General features: G+C 40.5%; 1 protein-coding gene across 1 annotated transcript in view; it reads left to right on the top strand.

Moving 5' to 3' along the window:
* usta (uronyl 2-sulfotransferase a) overlaps positions 1-19,898 on the top strand; it is a 138,733-nt gene extending 118,835 nt beyond the window's left edge. Inside the window, exons 4-8 of the mRNA XM_024400323.2 lie at positions 5,412-5,491; positions 5,774-5,927; positions 12,145-12,242; positions 12,450-12,607; positions 18,286-19,898. Of these exons, the coding sequence (XP_024256091.1) occupies positions 5,412-5,491; positions 5,774-5,927; positions 12,145-12,242; positions 12,450-12,607; positions 18,286-18,578 (783 nt within the window). The 3' untranslated portion in view covers positions 18,579-19,898. The remainder of the gene's footprint in view (positions 1-5,411; positions 5,492-5,773; positions 5,928-12,144; positions 12,243-12,449; positions 12,608-18,285) is intronic.
* The last annotated feature ends 12 nt before the right edge of the window (positions 19,899-19,910 follow it).

Here is a 19,910-nt window from a genome sequence, read left to right on the forward strand (position 1 = left end):
AGCACAGCATTTATAGAGGAAGTGATGCGTGTGTTTAAAGCCGCATCCCTCAGAGACATGTTGAAATGCCAGGCTGTGCCACTGGAAATACCAACACAAATGCCAACATCAATGAAAACCTTACTGAATGGCAGGATTTCTGAAGGATTAAAAAACTGCCATTCTCTCAGAGGGGAGGGATCCCTGGCTTTCTCATCCAATGAGTTTTGAGAAGTATGGGAGGGGAGGATGTGAGGATTATGCAATTGAGATTCTCCCTACATCTCTCTCTCTCCCTCTTGTTGTTAATCTTCCTTTATTCTAGTGGTATTTTGGGGAAATTAGAAAGCTAATTAGGCACACCTGTCTAGTGGTAGGACCCCTCTTGGGTGTCCTCCATCAGTGCCAGACCGATAAAATATGCCTTTCTATAAATTACACTTCCTGCCGTCTAACACCAACGTAAGCAGGCATGGCTTGTTAGAAGCCCAGTGCAGTCAGAATTATGTTTTTTTATGTGTTTTGTATCATACTGTACAATAATCGATAAAACCAACACTGTAAAATTGTTTTTATCAGTGTTATTTCCTGGTTTGCTTTGGCGGGTGTTTCGGCTTGCCTGGTGGCATTGCCAGGCTGTAATTTGGTTAAAAGACCAATAACAAAGAGTTCCAAACCTCTCTGCCAATAACGGCTAGTAATAACAGCTTTCAGTTTTCCCCTCACCACTCAGACCACTCCCAGACAGTACTAGCAAAATTCTTGTTGAGAAATATTTTTTTGCTATAACTATTACAGTAAGTTGTACTTGTAGTTGTTACTGATAAATGATTTGATATTTTTTTAAACGCTGCATTTACAGACTTTCTCAGACTCCTGAGAGAGGAGGAGAATGATGATGAATATTTGTGCTATTCTCTATGTGGTCTTGTTTCATATCCTCATAGGATTTTTCCATCAGTGTTTACGACTAGGGGGCAGTATTTTAATTTTTGGATAAAAAACGTTCCTGTTTTAAACAAGGTATTTTGTCACGAAAAGATGCTCGACTATGCATATTATTGACAGCTTTGGATAGAAAACTCTCTGACGTTTCCAAAACTTCAAAGATATTGTCTGTGAGTGCAACAGAACTGATGTTACAGGCGAAACCCAGATAAAAATCCAATCAGGAAGTGCCTCATTTTTTAAAACCGCCTCATGCCAATGACTCCTTATATGGCTGTGAATGAGCTACGAATGAGCTTACGTTTTCTACGTATTCCCCAAGGTTTCTACAGCATTGTGACGTCTTTTCACGCCTTTCTGTTGAAGAATAGCCGTAAGGGACCACATTTAGCAAGTGGTCACATGATGTCTCCCGCAGAAAATCTTGCGGAAAATACTGAGGTAGCCATTTTTCCAATCGCTTCTTATGAGAAACCAATTGTCTCGACGGATATATTATCGAATAGATATGTTAAAAACACCTTGAGGATTGATTCTAAACAACGTTTGCCATGTTTCTGTCGATATTATGGAGCTAATTTGGAAAAAAGTTTGGCGTTGTAGTGACAGCATTTTCCGGTCGATTTCTCAGCCAAGTGTGATGAACAAACGGGAGCTATTTCGCCTACATAAATTATATTTTTGGAAAAAAGGAACATTTGCTATCTAACTGGGAGTCTCCTGAGTGAAAACATCCAAAGTTCTTCAAAGGTAAATGATTTAATTTGATTGCTTTTCTTATTTTTGTGAAAATGTTGCCTGCTGCCAGAAGAGCATAGCATGATAAACTTAGCATAGCATGATAAACTTACACAAATGCTTGTCTAGCTTTGGCTGTAAAGCATATTTTGAAAATCTGAGATGACAGTGTGATTAACAAAAAGCTGTGTCTCAATATATTTCATTTGTGATTTTCATAAATAGGAAGATTTTGTAGGAAGATTTATGTCCGCTGCGTTATGCTAATTCGTTTGAGGCGATGATTACGCTCCCGGATCCGGGATGGGTAGATCAGAGAGGTTAAAGTGTACTGGAGAAATATGTTTCTCATTATTTCAATCAGTTTTGAATGTTTGAATGGTCAGTAAATGCTAAATATTTATAAACATCACTGACCCATTTACATTTGAAGCCCATATTTATTTAAAGCTAATATTTAATAAACTGTTAGTTGTTTACTCATTCATCAAGCCTGAACGCGTGGCAGTACACAGTGTCAGAACACCGCAAGAGTCATGAAGCCACTGGAAAAGAGAGCCCTAAAACACTTCTGTTAAAACTTCTTAGGGCTGCAATCCCGTTAACGGGATGATATGACAACAGCCAGTGAAAGTGCGGTGCGCCAAATTCAAAACAACAGAAATCTCAGAATTAAAATTCCTCAAACATACATGTATCTTATACCGTTTTAAAGGTAATCTTGTTGTTAATCCCACCACAGTGTATGATTTCAAATAGGCTTTACAGTGAAAGCACCACAAACGATTATGTTAGGTGACCACCAACCCAAAATTCAGCCATTTTTCCAGCCAAAGAGAGGAGTCACAAAAAGCACAAATAGAGATAAACTTAATCACTAACCTTTGATGATCTTCATCAGATGACACTAATAGGACTTCATGTTACACAATACATGTATGTTTTGTTTGATAAAGTTCATATTCATATTCACTAGGCTACTCTGCCGGGCGGAGGTTAGAGCGTTGGGCTAGTAACCGGAAGGTTGCAAGTTCAAATCCCCAAGCTGACAAGGTCGTCGTTCCCCCCCTGAACAGGCAGTTAACCCACTGTTCCTAGGCCATCATTGAAAATAAGAATTTGTTCTTAACTGACTTGCCTAGTTAAATAAAGGTAAAATAAAATAAAAAAATAAAAAATACATGGAAATATAGATATACCACTCCTTAATTTCAAAAAAACTTTACGGAAAAAGCAAACCATGCAATAATCTGAGACTGGTCTCCTTAGTGTTACACCAGCCTTTGGCAATAATGCATTTCCCCAGAACCAATGCTCTCAGCCTGGGTAGCTGAGGTCCCCTAGACTCTGGAGCCCTACTTACCTCACCACATCGCATAGTGACCTGTGTGTGTCTCTCAGGAGCGATGGGTTTATTTCAGCGTGGTCAATAATAGCAACACAGCTTTTCTCTGAGTGTGATGCTGTGTTCTCTCTCTGTCGCCAAAGATGTTACACAGCAGGCGCAGCTCTGCCATGGATCACATGTACCTGTATACTAGCTACCACGTTTACCACGTAACATTGAGAAGGTCCTGCCGGCCCTGGCTTGGAGTAGCAGACTTTTTCAATAATTTCCTATATAAATAAAAAAGGGGAATGTCTGACTGTTTTGCTGCGCTGATATTTTAATCAGCATTGGTAATGTGCATAAGAGTACTGTGTGTGCCTTCGCTGGCAAAATCAATGCCATAAACAATTGCGTTACCACTAAGACCAGATTTTGGTCAGTTTTATATATCCCTAGTTGCGCTCACTGAAATTGGCATATTTGCGCACGTTTTTAAGGGCACCCTCCCATCTCAGCGCAAGTGAGCGGATGTTAGACAGGCAAATTCCTGAACCGGTCGTAAGGGCTGGAAAATGCTAGTGCACCACTTTTTAAATGACGAAATTGCTAACTTCCGCCAGCTGAAAATGGAGCCATTTATAGTGTTCATTTGCAGCTAAACCAAAAAAACAGCCTATGTTGCATCGATATTAGTTGTAAACATTGATTCTATTTAAACTTTTATACTACAACGTTTAAATAGGATCATTTCGGTCATGAAGTCAGTATCTTCCTAAACGTAGATTTGTGAGGTTATGTTCCTAGATCCGTTGGATATTTGAGGGTTGGGTTTCTGATTTCGATCATTCCCACTTGCCCACCACTAGCAACCGGGGAGAATTGTCATGCACCCATCTGCACTGATTGCGCTCTATCCTGCCTCGGACTTGTTTACTACAGCGTGTAGCTTGTGCTTTATGGACGATAGTTTGACAGCTTGCTGAAGTTGTAGACATGTTTCTTCACATTTATCAGCGCAGCAATGCGCAACATGGTAGTAGGCTATAAGCGCGAATGTTATGTTTAGCGGAAAACACCCTTGTCAAAAGTGACCCGCAAATGCATTTATGCATGTAATGCTTTTATTATAAAGGTGCATTTTTTTTATGGTGAATATTATCTTCCCCAAACTCGAAACTCACTCGCTGCTTATGTATCCCACTTAGGCTCTTACATCCCTTGTAAAACATATTAATGTGCTTAATTTTAAGAAGTTATTTGGCCACTTTAGTTGTGATACAAACCTTATTAAAACATGTAGGCCTATGGGCTATGCTACGTAAAGTGTGCGACTATGATTCGAAAAAGTCGGGGGGGGGGGGCGTTGTTTCTTATGCTGGGCATCATTCACAAATGATAATATATAATTCACAAGTGATAGGCTAATATTGTCACCCATCGGAATATTCTCGATTTAATCGTGTCTTTACCAATGCTAAATAATATATGTGTGACATTTGTTTTGATGTAGAATGGACCATTATCATGCATCTGTATCGAAACAGGGGCAGCGGGAACAAATAAATGTCATCTATGCACTTAAATAACGAATGAAGGACGCTTTCCCCCGTGGTTTATGTTCATGCCAGCCAGTTAGGCCAACCGACACTGTGAATGATTGAATTCTGTATTCAATATAGACAAGAAAAATACTGTAATTTGTGTGTTATTTGTTTAAGTATATTATGTGTGTCTATTGTTGTGACTTTGATGAAGATCAGATCAAAGTTGATGACCAATTTATGCAGAAATCCAGGTAATTCCAAAGAATTCACATACCTGTTATTGCCACTGTACATATGGGCTTTATCAACAGGAAGCCCCATCGAGGGCTAACAACATGTGATGTTATTTAGCTGCTCTCAACAGTGGGAGATGAGGGGATCAGGGATCTCGTTCCAGCTTGTATGACGTCCATTTCTGGCGCAGTCTAAAGGGGGTCTCGAAAACACCATTATGTCGATGTTAGGCACAGTGAGGTGGAACCTTCTAATTGATTTCTCTGCTGAAACCAGCATGTGAAATGAATGTGTAATACATTACATATACTAAATAATATATGTGTGACATTTGTTTTGATGTAGAATGGACCTGTATCATGCACTTGGACCTGTATCGTGTTTCTACACCTGCATTGTTCGGGGTTTTAGGTTTCTGTACAGCACTTTGAGATATCAGCTGATGTAAGAAGGGCTATATAAATAAATAGTTTTTGATTACAACTATTCCATCATCGCCGATTAAAGCACACAAAGGTTTAGAAAATATGGGTCTAAATGTACTCTGTGTTTGGTTCTGGTTCCATCCTGGAGAGAATGACTGTTTTTGATTCAAGTATAGACTAGTACAGTCATTTCTCTTGATGTGTGTCTTTCAGGTGGATCTTATGAGGAACATCAGCAACATCCCTCAGCCCTTCCTGTACACCAGACATGTCCACTTCCTCAACTTCACCAGGTAACTGCAGCAGAGCACACCACGTATGACAACTGAAGCAGTTGATGCCAGGATCTCAATGGCACACAGAATCACCTAAAACAGTGGAATGTACTATTCTTACTATGCCTGGACAAAGTTTATTTTAAACTGCTCCTATAGTTTACATTTTCACAAAAGCCTTGACTAATGGATATTTGGAGAGGAAATGTCATTTTATGCATGTCTCCTTATCAACTAGGGCCCAATACTGCCCCACTGTGGAAAACCTTATACTCATCCATCTGTCCCTCTGTCTGTCAGGTTCAGGATAGAGCAGCCCGTCTACATCAACATCATACGGGACCCCATTAACCGTTTCCTCTCCAACTACTTCTTCCGACGTTTCGGGGACTGGAGGGGTGAGCAGAACCACCTCATCCGAACACCAGGGATGAAGGATGACGAGAGATACCTGGTGAGATTCTTCCTTTATTGATAGAACTGTATCAACTTCTCTCACTGCCTGTTTCCATCTGTCATGTCGGGGCCAACAGCCTAGGCCTTTGCTCTCCTCGCCTTCTTTCCATATGCAGCATCAGTATGAAGGCCAATGGTCCAGAATATTAATTAAGTCCAGTGTCATTCTGACTTCAACAGTAACTGTATGACTGAGTTATTGGCTTGTACACAGTCCTTCCATGTCTCCATCTGTTTCATCGTTAGTCAGGCAGGGGCGAGTCTAGGATTTTTTTAGTGGGGTAGCAAAGAGGGGGGGGGGGTGGTCAAGAACCAGTCATGGGTGCCCATGGGAAATCAGCAAATTGTGTCACAAATCTCATTGAAAATGTGCTAAAACTAAAATGCATTGTGTTGAATAATTGTTTTAACTGTTAATTTGTATATGTCCTAATGTATTCAATAAATCAATTTGAAAATGAACATTCACTTTAGAAACATCATCAGTGGTAACTCCCCCTCCAAGGATTCATTTCCCTCCAAGGACTTTCTAGAAAGCTTATTTTGGTCTACTGCATTTCTACACCATTTAAAAGTTCTAAAATGCTATTTGGAGTACAGAAAAAAACAAGCAAAAATGAACCACTGTTTTTCTACTCACCATAATGGCATAATTGATAACCAATCAGGTGCGGCAATGCATACTGTACTGTATTAGTTACAGCTTTGTGGTATTGGATTTAGGGATCCCTGAAAGAGTTCCTTGTAGCAGTTCTACAATAAATTAAAAAACGTATGTATAGTACTTGAAGTTAAAGGGTACGTGATGTGGCATGGGAAGGAAGGGTAACCAATTGTTTTCCCCTTGTGGGCTGTTGCCATCCCTCCCTCTCTACCATTCTTCTATCGTTCCTTGCTCTCAACCCAGAACTGCCCAGAACTCAATTACAGACTTGACTGAGTTAGACCACATCTGACGGTTAGTTAGAGACCTGAACTCTCTCTCTCTCTCTCTCTCTCTCTGTCTGTCTGTGTCGTTTTCCCCCGCAGTAGGCAACTCATTACTCTGTGGTGGGATTTGACGTCTCATGCTTTTCTAATGACATTTACTGCTTTAATTTAATCCTCAAACTGTTGTTTCTATGTGATTTGTGTGCATTTTTTTTTTGAGTGGATGTCCCATTTAAGTAAGGTTCAAAAGGTAAGACGTGCAGTGTCATTAAGGGTGGGCTTGATTGGTATAATCTTTGTAGAGATGGAGTCTGTCAGCTGATATACAGTAGGAATTCCCCTTACTGCTCCTCCAATCACTCATGTTTGTGGGTAGACACACACACCAGTGTGTTGTCAAAGGCCCTCACAACAACCATAGCCAGCAACATTACCAAACACAAATAGTGAAGTGAATGTCATCGTGGCTGGAGTGAGTCTGAGTCTGACTGTTGGCAATTAAGTTCTGCTCAGGGTCCCAGGAGTACCGGAGCATGTGAGTTGAGTTATTAAAGTATGCAGCGCAAGAGGCCCCCTCCTACAGTAAAGGGGGACTGCCGCTGTGCTACCCTGGCAGGCTCACCTGAATGTGTGCGTGTGTGTGTGTCCTGTTAGCACCCTGGCCTATACGTCCCAGTGCGTGTGTGTGCTGAGTTGCTACTGTGTCAACACCCTTAGCCAATCCAGTCTGAGCCATAGAATTCAGCAGGGTCTTTCCCCTCTCTTCCCCCTTTAGAGCAGCAGCAGAACAGCAGGCCAGCCTGACGTACATTAGTCCAGCAGAGCCCTGCTCTGAGCACTGCTCTGTGACTACAGGAAGTGTCAATGAAAGAACACTGTCAGTTTCCTCAACCAGGCCTTGGCTCTACTAATGCACGTCTTATTGAAACATTCCTGTGGTAGACTTCTTACCTTTTCCATCGGCCCCACTCTCTCTTTACACACGAACACGCACGCACGCACACACACACACACACACACACATACTTATACACACCGTCATGTGAACACACGCGCATTCTCTCTCTCATAAATACAGTCATGTGAACACACGCGCATTCTCTCTCTCATAAGTACAGTCATGTGAACACGCACGCACAAGCTTTTATAGTGAGTTGTTTGGCTATGAATCATGTGTACCCCCCCCACACACACACACACACACACACACACACACAGAAGCTTCAGAGAGGATGCCCTGGCAGACACCCAGCATTGTTCATGTCAAGGCATGCCATGCCTACGCATTAGATAGTGAAAGAGAAACTTGCTCCCACTGTAACCAGTTGAGACCCTAGCATGGCTTCCTGTGTGTGGGGGGACCAGCCAACGTTGCACGTGTAATTTCCTGTACGTACTCTTCCTCTGCCCTCACCTCTCCCTCTCCTTCACAGAAACTTTTTTGTCTTGTCCACAGTCTGTGATTACGGAGGGAAGGAGATGAGGCCCAGAAGGGCTTTAAGAATTGGGACACAGTTGTCATGGAAATTCACAGGGACACTCAAAGTCAATCTTAAATTAATAATTGTTTATTGTCAGCGCGCTGGAGAGTTTCCAGCCAACTCATTGCACAGTAGTACAAATGTCAATCAGGAGCTCTGACTTGGCAGACCCAGCAGTTGTCTGTGTATAGCCGTATATAAAGACAAGTTATATTTGCATGATTTAGCATAATTCATTAATCATGACTGTTTTTTTTTTCATTCTTGTGACAGACCAACACCTCACAAGGCTTCTTTCTCTCTATGCTGAGACCTTGAAACTGAGATATCTTTAGTTCGTTTTCAAAACAAGATCTGGGCGTACTGCCAAATTGCAGCTACTGATAGTGAGGATTTGTACAGTCAGCCACTTGCATAAACACAGAAATTGGTTACTTAGAAAAGCACATGAATAGAACAGAAATTAGTTAAGAATAGCACAAACATTAACATTTCCCTTACACAGTCATTTTTAAAAATTCCTCTTGTTTGCTGCCACTGGCATTTTCAGAGGCCATTTCATAGAAACAGTAGAGTCATAATGAATAGATCACATCCATGCCTTTATCCTGAGAGAGACAGACAGCGGCCTTAGCCAAAGGGTCTCTCGACAGTAACACAATGCTTGTGTGTTCTGCCAGTGTTCTGGGTTCTCTTCAGTTCTTGTCGTTCATTTGAAGCCTCTTCCAGTTGTTCTGCTGGCTGTTGTCAGTGAACATGTACAGTGGGGAGAACAAGTATTTGATACACTGCCGATTTTGCAGGTTTTCCTACTTACAAAGCATGTAGAGGTCTGTCATTTTTATCATAGGTACACTTCAACTGTGAGAGACGGAATCTAAAACAAAAAGCTGCTTGCCTATTGTCCTGTAGCCCATCCCAGCCTTGCGCAGGTCTACAATTTTATCCCTGATGTCCTTACACAGCCTTCTGGTCTTGGCCAGTGTGGAGAGGTTGGAGTCTGTTTGATTGAGTGTGTGGACAGGTGTCTTTTATACAGGTAACGAGTTCAAACAGGTGCAGTTAATACAGGTAATGAGTGGAGAACAGGAGGGCTTCTTAAAGAAAAACGAACAGGTCTGTGAGAGCCGGAATTCTTACTGGTTGATAGGTGATCAAATACTTATGTCATGCAATAAAATGCAAATGAATTACTTAAAAATCATGCAATGTGATTTTCTGGATTTTTGTTTTAGATTCCGTCTCTCACAGTTGAAGTGTAACTATGATAAAAATTACAGACCTCTACGTGCTTTGTAAGTAGGAAAACCTGCAAAATTGTCAGTGTATCAAATACTTGTTCTCCCCAATGTAGGTATTAGGGATGCACAATATATCGGTGAACATATCGGAATCGGCCGATATTAGCTAAAAATGGCAACATCGGTATCGGCCCGATGTCTCGTTTAACACCGATGTTAAAAACCGATGTCAAAGCTGACGTGCATACCTATATAACGTGACGTAATGACGCCACGCAAAATGTTGCGCTACACATGCATCACAGCATTCCTAACCTTGCCCACAATGTCTACTGTGTGGCTCGAGCAGTCAACAAGTCAAGCAGTCATTTGAAAGAGTAAGAACATTTCAGCGAGACAACTCAGGTGAAATCCATTAACGCCAAGATAATGGAGTTCATTGACCTTGACAATCAACCGTTCTCTGTCGTGGGTGATGTTGGCTTTCGCGGACTGGTCGAGCACCGTTACACACTACCAAGTGCGGTATTTTTCAGATGTTGTCCTTACCAGAGTTACACAGTAATAGTTTCACTGCTATTAGCTTCACGACATAGATACTATGGAATGTGGTTATTTTAGATGACTCCTAGATGATGTTGTTTTACTATGTTTTTGGGGAAGAACATTGTTTGCATCCATGGGCTTTTTTAAAATGACCAGCACTGTAGGTGCGCGAGACAACTTTACCAGCATCATAGCATACGTATCGATGAATCGTTGTGACATATGAAATACGAGTGATAGTGTAATCAATGTGTAATAGCTACGTAAAAAATGCATGAACGCATTAAAATATGTGACATGCAGTCATAATCAGGTCCTGATTGGTCAACAAGCTTATTCGACACGTCAAATAGTGTTATTTGACATGTATCTTTTTTTGACACGCAAAGACCCAAATGGCGTTCCATAGAAATCCTGAGAATATTGCTTCCTGTGTTAACAGGTCAGTCAGTCAGAGAGGCTTATGGCCCACTGGTGGGCTACTGAAGAAATTAAATACTCTAAAACTATCATCGACAAAGACATCATCGGGTGACCCTTTCTCTCATATTGCGTTGACTGCGGGGTTTGCGAGTTTAAGACTAAACGTATTATGTTTTTTTGGTGGGAGGAATAGAGAGTTTGAGAAATTGAAGCGCGGGGGGAGCGCAAGAACAAGCTTGGTCTGGTCTCAAAGCCCCAGTACATCTAGGTTTTATAGCGCTTTCGTTAATGTTACATCATCGTGGCTTGGCCCCAGTCTGTCCCTGTGTGAATACAGGTGTCCACTCAAAGCTAATGAATGATTAATGACGCTGATATGTCATGTTTCCTGCAAGGTCTGTGTCTTGGGTTTTGACCTGACTGTACACCAGGTGTCCCAGTATCATTAACACCACAGAACCCCACACAGGACCAGAGCTGGGTGAGAGGTTGTAGTGTTTAACCCATTACTTCCTGCATCCACCCCGCCTGTTCTGGGCCCCGAGAACACAAGGTCTGGGCCTCTGGTTCTCATTCTCTCTCTCTGGGTGTTTCTGGCTTAGCTTACCCTCTGTGGTGAGGCGCCTAGGCTCCCGCTGTTAACTTGACAAATTGCAGTTTTCCAAAAAAAGCGGAGGACATTCTCACCTATCAGCATGTAGGCCACAGTGAAATAAACCAACAGAACACTCACACACAAGACCTCCTGCTTTTTAAAATTATCAACACCCTTTAACCTGTATAGACTGGTACCTGTTTCAACTGAGAAACATTTTTGAAGTGTTTTATATATATATATATATATGTGTGTGTGTGTGTGTGTGTGTGTGTGTGTGTGTGTGTGTGTGTGTGTGTGTGTGTGTGTGTGTGTGTGTGTGTGTGTGTGTGTGTTGTGTGTGTGTGACATGAGTTTAACTCTTGTGTTTGTAGCAGAAATGTGTTTTTAATCTTTCTCTTTCTTTTTTAAATTTGGTCTCAGTGGGCCTCCCTCGTTCAGTCCACTGGTTAAACAGAGAAGTGGTTTAGTGTCTCACTGCTACACCCCAGTGGCTCCTATTTTTTTCACTGAGGCGATGGGTTATTTGACATGAGGGAGAGAGGATGGTGGAATTGAATTGGGATGTTAGTAGCATGGCCAACATAATGTGGCTAGCTGAGGAGACCAAAGGTTGCCATCGTTTCTGTTTGATTGGTCTGCATTACTATGTTGGCCAACTGTCATCATTCTGGACATATAATAATAGCATCAACCTCTAACTACATTTTACTCTTGAGATAACCTACACTCCCAGATTACCTAATATCTGAATTGTAACCTTGTGGATATGAAGCTGCATGTCTTATTTTTAGGCTGTTAGAAAGTGGTTTGGGGCCAGAGTGTCTTTACCAATGATAACCAGGAGAAAAGCAGTACGAGTTCCTAAGAGAGAAAAATACTTGGTGAAGGGTTCCCCCTAGTGAGAGTAATGTAGTATTACAGTAAAGCTGACGATGATTGTCTGACTTTCTGATTGTGTTTCTGATTGGCTGTCTCTTCTGTCTCCCTCCTGTCCAGGATATCAATGTCTGCATCCTGGAGAATTACCCAGAATGTTCCAACCCCAGACTCTTCTACATCATCCCTTATTTCTGTGGACAGCACCCACAGTGCAGGTAAGAAGATCTGTATTGCATCATAGAATCAGGCTCCAAATTTGGAGTAAAGAAATGTTATAATAGTCACACATTGTCCTGGCTGGTATTCTTATTTTTGAGACTGGTAATGTTTAGTACATTATTAGTGGTATTAGAATTATCATTGGTATCTGTCAACCTTTGGATATTTTCTTCTGACTGTGTCTGTTGTTCTGTGTGTTTCAGAGAGCCGGGAGTATGGGCTCTGGAGAGGGCCAAACAGAACGTTCTAGAAAACTTTCTTATCGTGGGGATCCTAGAGGAGCTGGAAGATGTCCTGCTCCTTCTCGAGAGACTGTTACCTCACTACTTTACTGACGTACTCAACATTTACAAGAGCCCAGGTACACACGCAAGCACACCCTGGCCTGTAAACACCACGTTACACAGCGTTTAAATGATTCACATTTCAAATAATAGTTAACTCCAAAATCAACGTTTGTCAGAAGTTTATTTTCTCACCTCAAAAACGGTCTACAGTAAGACAGCATTAGAAGAAAGGATAATTAGCTAAATACTACATCTTCAAACATAAGGAACTGGAACACAAAAGTACTGAATCAACACGGTTGATAAAACACAGAAGATCAAACACAGAGGACATAGAAGGCGCAGTATGTGTGACTGTGTTGTGATGAAAGTTGGGGTGTGTGTGTATTTTTGTGTTTGGAAAAGTGTGAGTGAAAAAGGATAGGGGTTGCAAATCCCAGAGCCCATGCGTGTTTGTGAGCAGGGGTTGTGAGAGAGAGGGCTTTCAATTTTGTGCAGATATGGGATATACATTTTAAAATAAATTATTCATATTTATTTATTTACTGTCCTATCATGATGGAACGGTCCCCAACTCTATACCCCAGACACCCACCTGAGAGAGCCATACACTAAGGAGAAGTCCTTATTTGTTTTGTGGGCCTACTGCAAGTAGCCTATATGCAGCAAAATCAGAAGATGAATGTGGTCAGAGACCTACTAAAGCAGCACCGCCCTCTCAAGATTCATTTTCTAATAATTGCGCTAACAGTTGTTGCCTTCTCACCAAACTGCTTGCCTATTGTCCTGTAGCCCATCCCAGCCTTGTGCAGGTCTACAATTTTACCCCTGATGTCCTTACACATCTCTCTGGTCTTGGACATTGTGGAGAGGTTGGAGTCTGTTTGATTGAGTGTGTAGACAGGTGTCTTTTATACAGGTAACAAATTCAAACAGGTGCAGTTAATACAGGTAATGAGTGGAGAACAGGAGGGCTTCTTAAAGAAAAACTAACAGGTCTGTGAGAGCCGGAATTCTTAGTGATCAAATACTTATGTCATGCAATAAAATGCAAATTAATTACTTAAAAATCATGTTTATATAATGTTTATATATATATATATGAATTGCGATATCTCATACAAATTGAGATGAGGGAGATGGAAATGCTTTTGGCTCGATGGGTCCCGGTCTCTCGGGGGACGGGGGTGGACTGCCAGTCACTGGGATGACAACCGAACTTGGGATGGGGAGGGATTTTAGCGGGTGGAATAGTAGGGAACAATTGGAGGAGCAATTTACTTAGTAGCGATGCAAATATCAAGGTATAGTTACATGGGCACTGAATCAAAAATATACAAACATATATTATGATAAATAGATTTAGAACTGGTATTTCATTATGGTAAATGGTGAAATAAGTATAGTCAGTTATAATTGTAATGGCTTAGCAGATAATAAGAGAAGACGGTCAGTATTTACCTGGCTAAAAGATAGGGAATATAATATATATTGTTTACAGGACACTCATTCAACTATTTTAGATGAAGTTGTGTGGAGAAGGACAGTGGGGGGTTGAATGTATTTCTCCCATGGGCAAAGAAATTCAAAAGGGGTGATGATATTAATTAACAGTTACTTTGATCCAAATGTGCAAATTGTCCAAACAGATCCTCAATGTAGATGGATGATTTTAAACATATTATTGAACCATAAACAGATATGGCTCATTAACCTATATGGTCCAAATAACGCCAATCCACGCTTCTTTGAAAAAATATATAATAATAGATCAACCCCACAAGCAATACAAGACTATTATTGTGGTGGGAGATTATAATACGGTTTTAAATTTCTCTATGGACCGTAAAGGAAATCACACTACAAATTATGGATTAATGGATACAGTTGAAGTTGGAACTTTACATACACCTTAGCTAAATACATTTAAACTCGGTTTTTCAATTCCTGACATTTAATCCTAGTAAAAATTCCCTGTCTTACGACAGTTAGGATCACCACTTTATTTTAAGAATGTGATATGTCAGAATAATAGTAGAGAGAATGATTTATTTCAGCTTTTATATATTTCATCACATTCCCAGTGGGTCATTAGTTTACATTGACTCAATTAGTGTTTGGTAGCATTGCCTTTAAATTGTTTAACTCGGGTCAAACGTTTTGGGTAGCCTTCCACAAGCTTCCCACAATAAATTGGGTACATTTTGGGCCATTCCTCCTGACAGAGCTGGTGTAACTGAGTCAAGTTTGTAGGCCTCGTTGCTTGCACACGCTTTTTCAGTTCTGCCCACAAATTTTCTATAGGATTGAGGTCAGGGCTTTGTGATGGCCACTCCAATACCTTGACTTTGTTGTCCTTAAGCCATTTTGCCACAACTTTGGAAGTATGCTTTGGGTCATTGTCCATTTGGAAGATCCATTTGCTACCAAGCTTCAACTTCCTGACTGATGTCTTGAGATGTTGCTTCAATATATCCACATAATTGTCCTACCTCATGATGCCATCTATTTTATGAAGTGCACCAGTCCCTCCTGCAGCAAAGCACCCCCACAACATGATGCTGCCACCCCCGTGCATCACGGTTGGGACGGTGTTCTTCGGCTTGCAAGCCTCCCCATTTTCCCTCCAAACATAACGATGGTCATTATGGCCAAACAGTTCTATTTTTGTTTCATCAGACCAGAGGACATTTCTCCAAAAAGTACAATCTTTGTCCCCATGTGCAGTTGCAAACCGTAGTGTGGCTTTTTTATGGCGGTTTTGTAGCAGTGGCTTCTTGCTCTCTGAGCGGCCTTTCAGGTTATGTTGATATAGGACTCATTTTACTGTGGATATATAGATAATTTTGTACGTGTTTCCCCCAGCATCTTCACAAAGTCCTTTGCTGTTGTTCTGGGATTGATTTGCACTTTTTGCATCAAGGTACGTTCATCTCTAGGAGACAGAACGCGTCTGCTTCCTGAGCGGTATGACGGCTGCGTGTTCAGGTGGTGTTTATACTTGCGTACTATTGTTTGTACAGATGAACGTGGTACCTTCAGGCGTTTGGAAATTGCTCCCAAGGATCGACCAGACTTGTGGAGGTACACACAAAACATTCTGAGGTCTTGGTAGATTTCTTTTGATTTTCCCATGATGTCAAGCAAAAGAGGCACTGAGTTTGAAGGTAGGCCTTGAAATATCCTGACCTTGTGAGATATACATGGTGGAGGCTCAATCAAGCTAGTCGTCATGATTATGTCATTCTCTCTGGCACCAAAAGATTAAAACATTTTGATAGGGGACAGAATGCGGTCAGACCATGACATAATTCGCGCATATACTACTCTTACAGAATTTCCACGTGGCTGAGGATATTGGAAATTTTATCAAAGCCAATTGGATAATAACTTGTTTTACTAGGAAAGAAGAATTTATAACGGACTATTTCCTGACATAACATAGATCCCCTTATTGTATGGGACACTTTTAAATGTGCCTTTAGAGGCCATGCAATTCAGTACTCATCTCTAAAACAAAAGCATTTTAGGTCGAGTCCATATTAACAAAGGAATAATTGTACAGTTAGATAGCAATAACAACTGTACCATAGAGGCTCAGAATAAGTTAAAACAAAAACCAAAAGGAATGGAGGAACTTATTCAAGAAAGATATAGCGTAATATATTATAAAAATAAACCAAACTGGATGTTATATGGGGAAAAATGCACCAAATTGTGTTTTTTATCTTCAACATAGAAATGCTACCAAAACAAATTTACTGAAACTTTTTACAAATGATGGTTACCCATGATTCACCAAATGATATTTTGAAAGAGGAAGTATAGTACTTTAAGCATATATTTTTGTTTCACTCTCCTCCATCTCCACTAAGCGAAGCTATTTGTATGGATTTTTTCCCTATTGATAACGTAAAATTAACAGCTGTACAGAAAGATTACAAAGGAGGAACTTCTTGATATAATTAAAGCCTTTAAGTCCAGGAAAACTCCAGGGCTGGATGGTATACCAGTGGAGGTGTACCAAACCTTTTTTGATATACTCAGTGGACCGTTAATAGTATGTTTGTGCCACTCTTATATAAATGGTAGATTATCGGACACTCAACAAGGTCTGATATCATTATTACTGAAACAGGATCCAAGTGGTAAATATAAAGATCCAGTCAATTAAAAAAATTGTGGGCCTCTTACACTTGTGTTGTGATGGAAAAATTCTAAGCAAAATGCTTAGCACATAGAATTTTAAAGGTTTTGTCGGATATTATTAATCCTAATCAGACAGGTTTTTTACATGGATGATACATTGTTGGCAATATAAGACTGAAAAAACAGAACACTATGAAATATCTGGGAAGCCAGGCCTGGTACGACTGGAGTTTATATATAAATCCCTGGAATATTTCAATTTTGGTGAATCGCTTATTATGGGTTAAAGTTATGTATAGTAACCCTAGGTGTAAAATAGTAAATAATGGCAACACCTCAGAAAGTTTTCAACTGTCAATAGGAGTAAAACAAGGTTGTACACTATCGGCACATCTATTTATTATTTCCATTGAAATGTTAGCTGTTAAAATCAATTCCAACAATAATATTAAGGGATTAGAAATCCAGGGCTTAAAAACAAAGGTGTCATTGTATGCTGATGATTCATGTTTTCTTTTAAATCCACAAAAGGGGTGGTAGGGTTTGCAGGAAATAATACAATTAAATATATATTTTTAAAAGATGTGTGTGTCTAACATATAATATACACACACAGTGCCTTGCAGAACTATTTATCCCCCTTGGTGTTTTTCCAATTGTATTTGTCTTCAAGAGATTTGAGACTGGGACGGAGGTTCACCTTCCAGCAGGACAATGACCCCAAGCATACTGCTAAAGCAACACTTGAGTGGTTTAAGGGGAAACATTTAAATGTCTTGGAATGGCCTATTCAAAGCCCAGACCTCAATTGAGAATCTGTGGTATAACTTAAAGATTGCTGTACACCAGCGGAACCCATCCAACTTGAAGAAGCTGGAGCAGTTTTGCATTGTAAATGGGCAAAAATCCCAGTGGCTAGAGGGTGCCAAGCTTATATAGACATACCTCAAGAGACTTGTAGCTGTAATTGCTGCAAAAGGTGTCTCTACAAAGTATTGACTTTTTTTTTGGCTCCAAGGGGGTAGTTATGCATGCTCAAGTTTTCAGATACAAACCCCCAAAATTTTATTTGTCTTATTTCTTGTTTGTTTCATAATAAAAAATATTTTGCATCTTCAAAGTGGTGTTCTGCAAATCAAATGATACAAACCCCCAAACTGTTTAATTTTGTTCCAGGTTGTAGGGCAACAAAATAGGAACGGTGCAGGGCCAATTGTGTGCCTCCCTATGGGACTCCCAATCATGGCTGGATGTGATACAGCCTGGATTCAAACCACGGACTGTAGTGACACCTCTTGCACTGAGATGCAGTGCCTTAGACCGCTGCACCACTCGGATATAACACAGCTGTCAGCCAATCAGCATTCTGGGCTCGAACTACCCAGCATATAAATATATTTTTACCCAAAAAATACATGGAGGATTGGGAGTGATGCAGACAATTACATTGATAGAAGCTACAATCTATACACAATATTAAAGCTGATCTAGCCACACAAAAAAAATCTTCACTTTGATGGCTGACAATATGTCTCCTCTTCACATTTGAACCATACATCAGTAACTTCCTGGTGTGTTTCTTTGTCTCCTCCCCTTCCTGCAGACTACATGAAGATGGGGAACATGACTGGCACGGTGCGTAAACACACGCCCACTCTGGAAGCTCTTCAGGTGTTATACCACCGTATGCGCTACGAGTACGACTTCTACAACTTCATCCGAGAGCAGTTCCACCTGATGAAGAAGAAGATTGGCCTCAAGTCGGTCTCCCGACCCACTGCCCACCAGGCCTCCTTCCTAAGAGAGCTGGCCGTCCGAACCCCAGAGCCCCTTGACGAAGATGAGGAGTTGGAGACCGACCTCGAGGACGCCAACAGCTGGTTCGTCCAGCCCTGACAGGTCCCGTGGCGACTGAAGAATTTACCAGCAGCTGGTTGGCTGGAGGTGGCATGAGAAGGGGGCGGGGAATACGCCCTGTCTGTCAGCATTCCCAGGAGGACGATTGGTTGGGGGTGTGTGGATCCTGATGCCCGTGTTTTTACGGGCTCCATTTTCCGTTTGGCTCGGACTCTCTGCTTATGGCTGAGGACCTTGGGAGTGGGCGGATGGATGGATGGACTAACTGCCATATTTAAAGATTGACGGATTGAAGATTGAAGATTAATGGAATCTTTAAAAATGTAACTTTGGTTGTTTTAAGGTTTGATTTGACTTGGTTTAGCTCAAATGTGACAGTGTCTATGGATAACAGAATCAGTTTACTTTGCTTAACAGACGTTGAAATGATATAAGACGGTCAAATGGCAAGAAGAGCACCCAACTATGAATTCAGAGAATTCCAAACGTGTGCCTATGATTGGATTAGACATTTATCCAACTGACAATATATGAAGATGGGTTGAATATTTTGGGACATAACTAGGGAAATATTGAGGAAATATTATGTTCATTGGTGAAAATGTATGTTTGTCCTCAATTGTCGATGTTTTCATAAGACAGAGCATTAATGTTTGACATCCTACAACAACAATAAACACTCAAAGAAAAATATTTTATTAAAAAGATAGAGCTGAAGGATGAAACATTTTAATCCAAAGCTTTACCTGAACTCACCAAATGATATTACCATTTGTTAAGTCTTAACTCACTGCACTTAATCTTATTTTGATGTTGTTCAACTTCAGATGTCTACTTTGTTTTCTCTGTTTCCAAACTCTCTCCTGACTCTCAGTTCTACAGTATTTCATAGTGCAGCCATGGTGTTACACTTTGGTCATTTTAGGTGACTCAACATCCAGAGAATAAATGGCCACAACAACAAGCGATTACCTAGCATTAGTACCTACAGTATGTCGTACAACATGCCAATCTAATATACAGATTGTGGTAAGGCCTATGTAGTCATTGTCATTGTCTTCCGTGTGGATTTTGTTATTGACAGTTTAATTTATTATTATTATTATTATTATTATTATGTATTCATTTGCATTCCAGATAAGATTCTCAGGAAAAAAAAGGTTTCTTACAAAGTTGAAATAATTTGTACTTTTAGGATTCTTACAACTATCTAGTTATTCATACTATATAAAGATGAGTCAAAGGTCCAAAATAAAATATGATCAGCTTAAAGAAATGGCGAAACTGTTTTACAATGAATGGAATCCATGAATTTCAATATCCTCAGAGAGTTTTCAAAATAAAAACCTAACAATTGCAGTTGTCTGTGCT

Source organism: Oncorhynchus tshawytscha, linkage group LG05 (genome assembly GCF_018296145.1).
Source record: "Oncorhynchus tshawytscha isolate Ot180627B linkage group LG05, Otsh_v2.0, whole genome shotgun sequence".
NCBI lineage: Eukaryota > Metazoa > Chordata > Actinopteri > Salmoniformes > Salmonidae > Oncorhynchus > Oncorhynchus tshawytscha.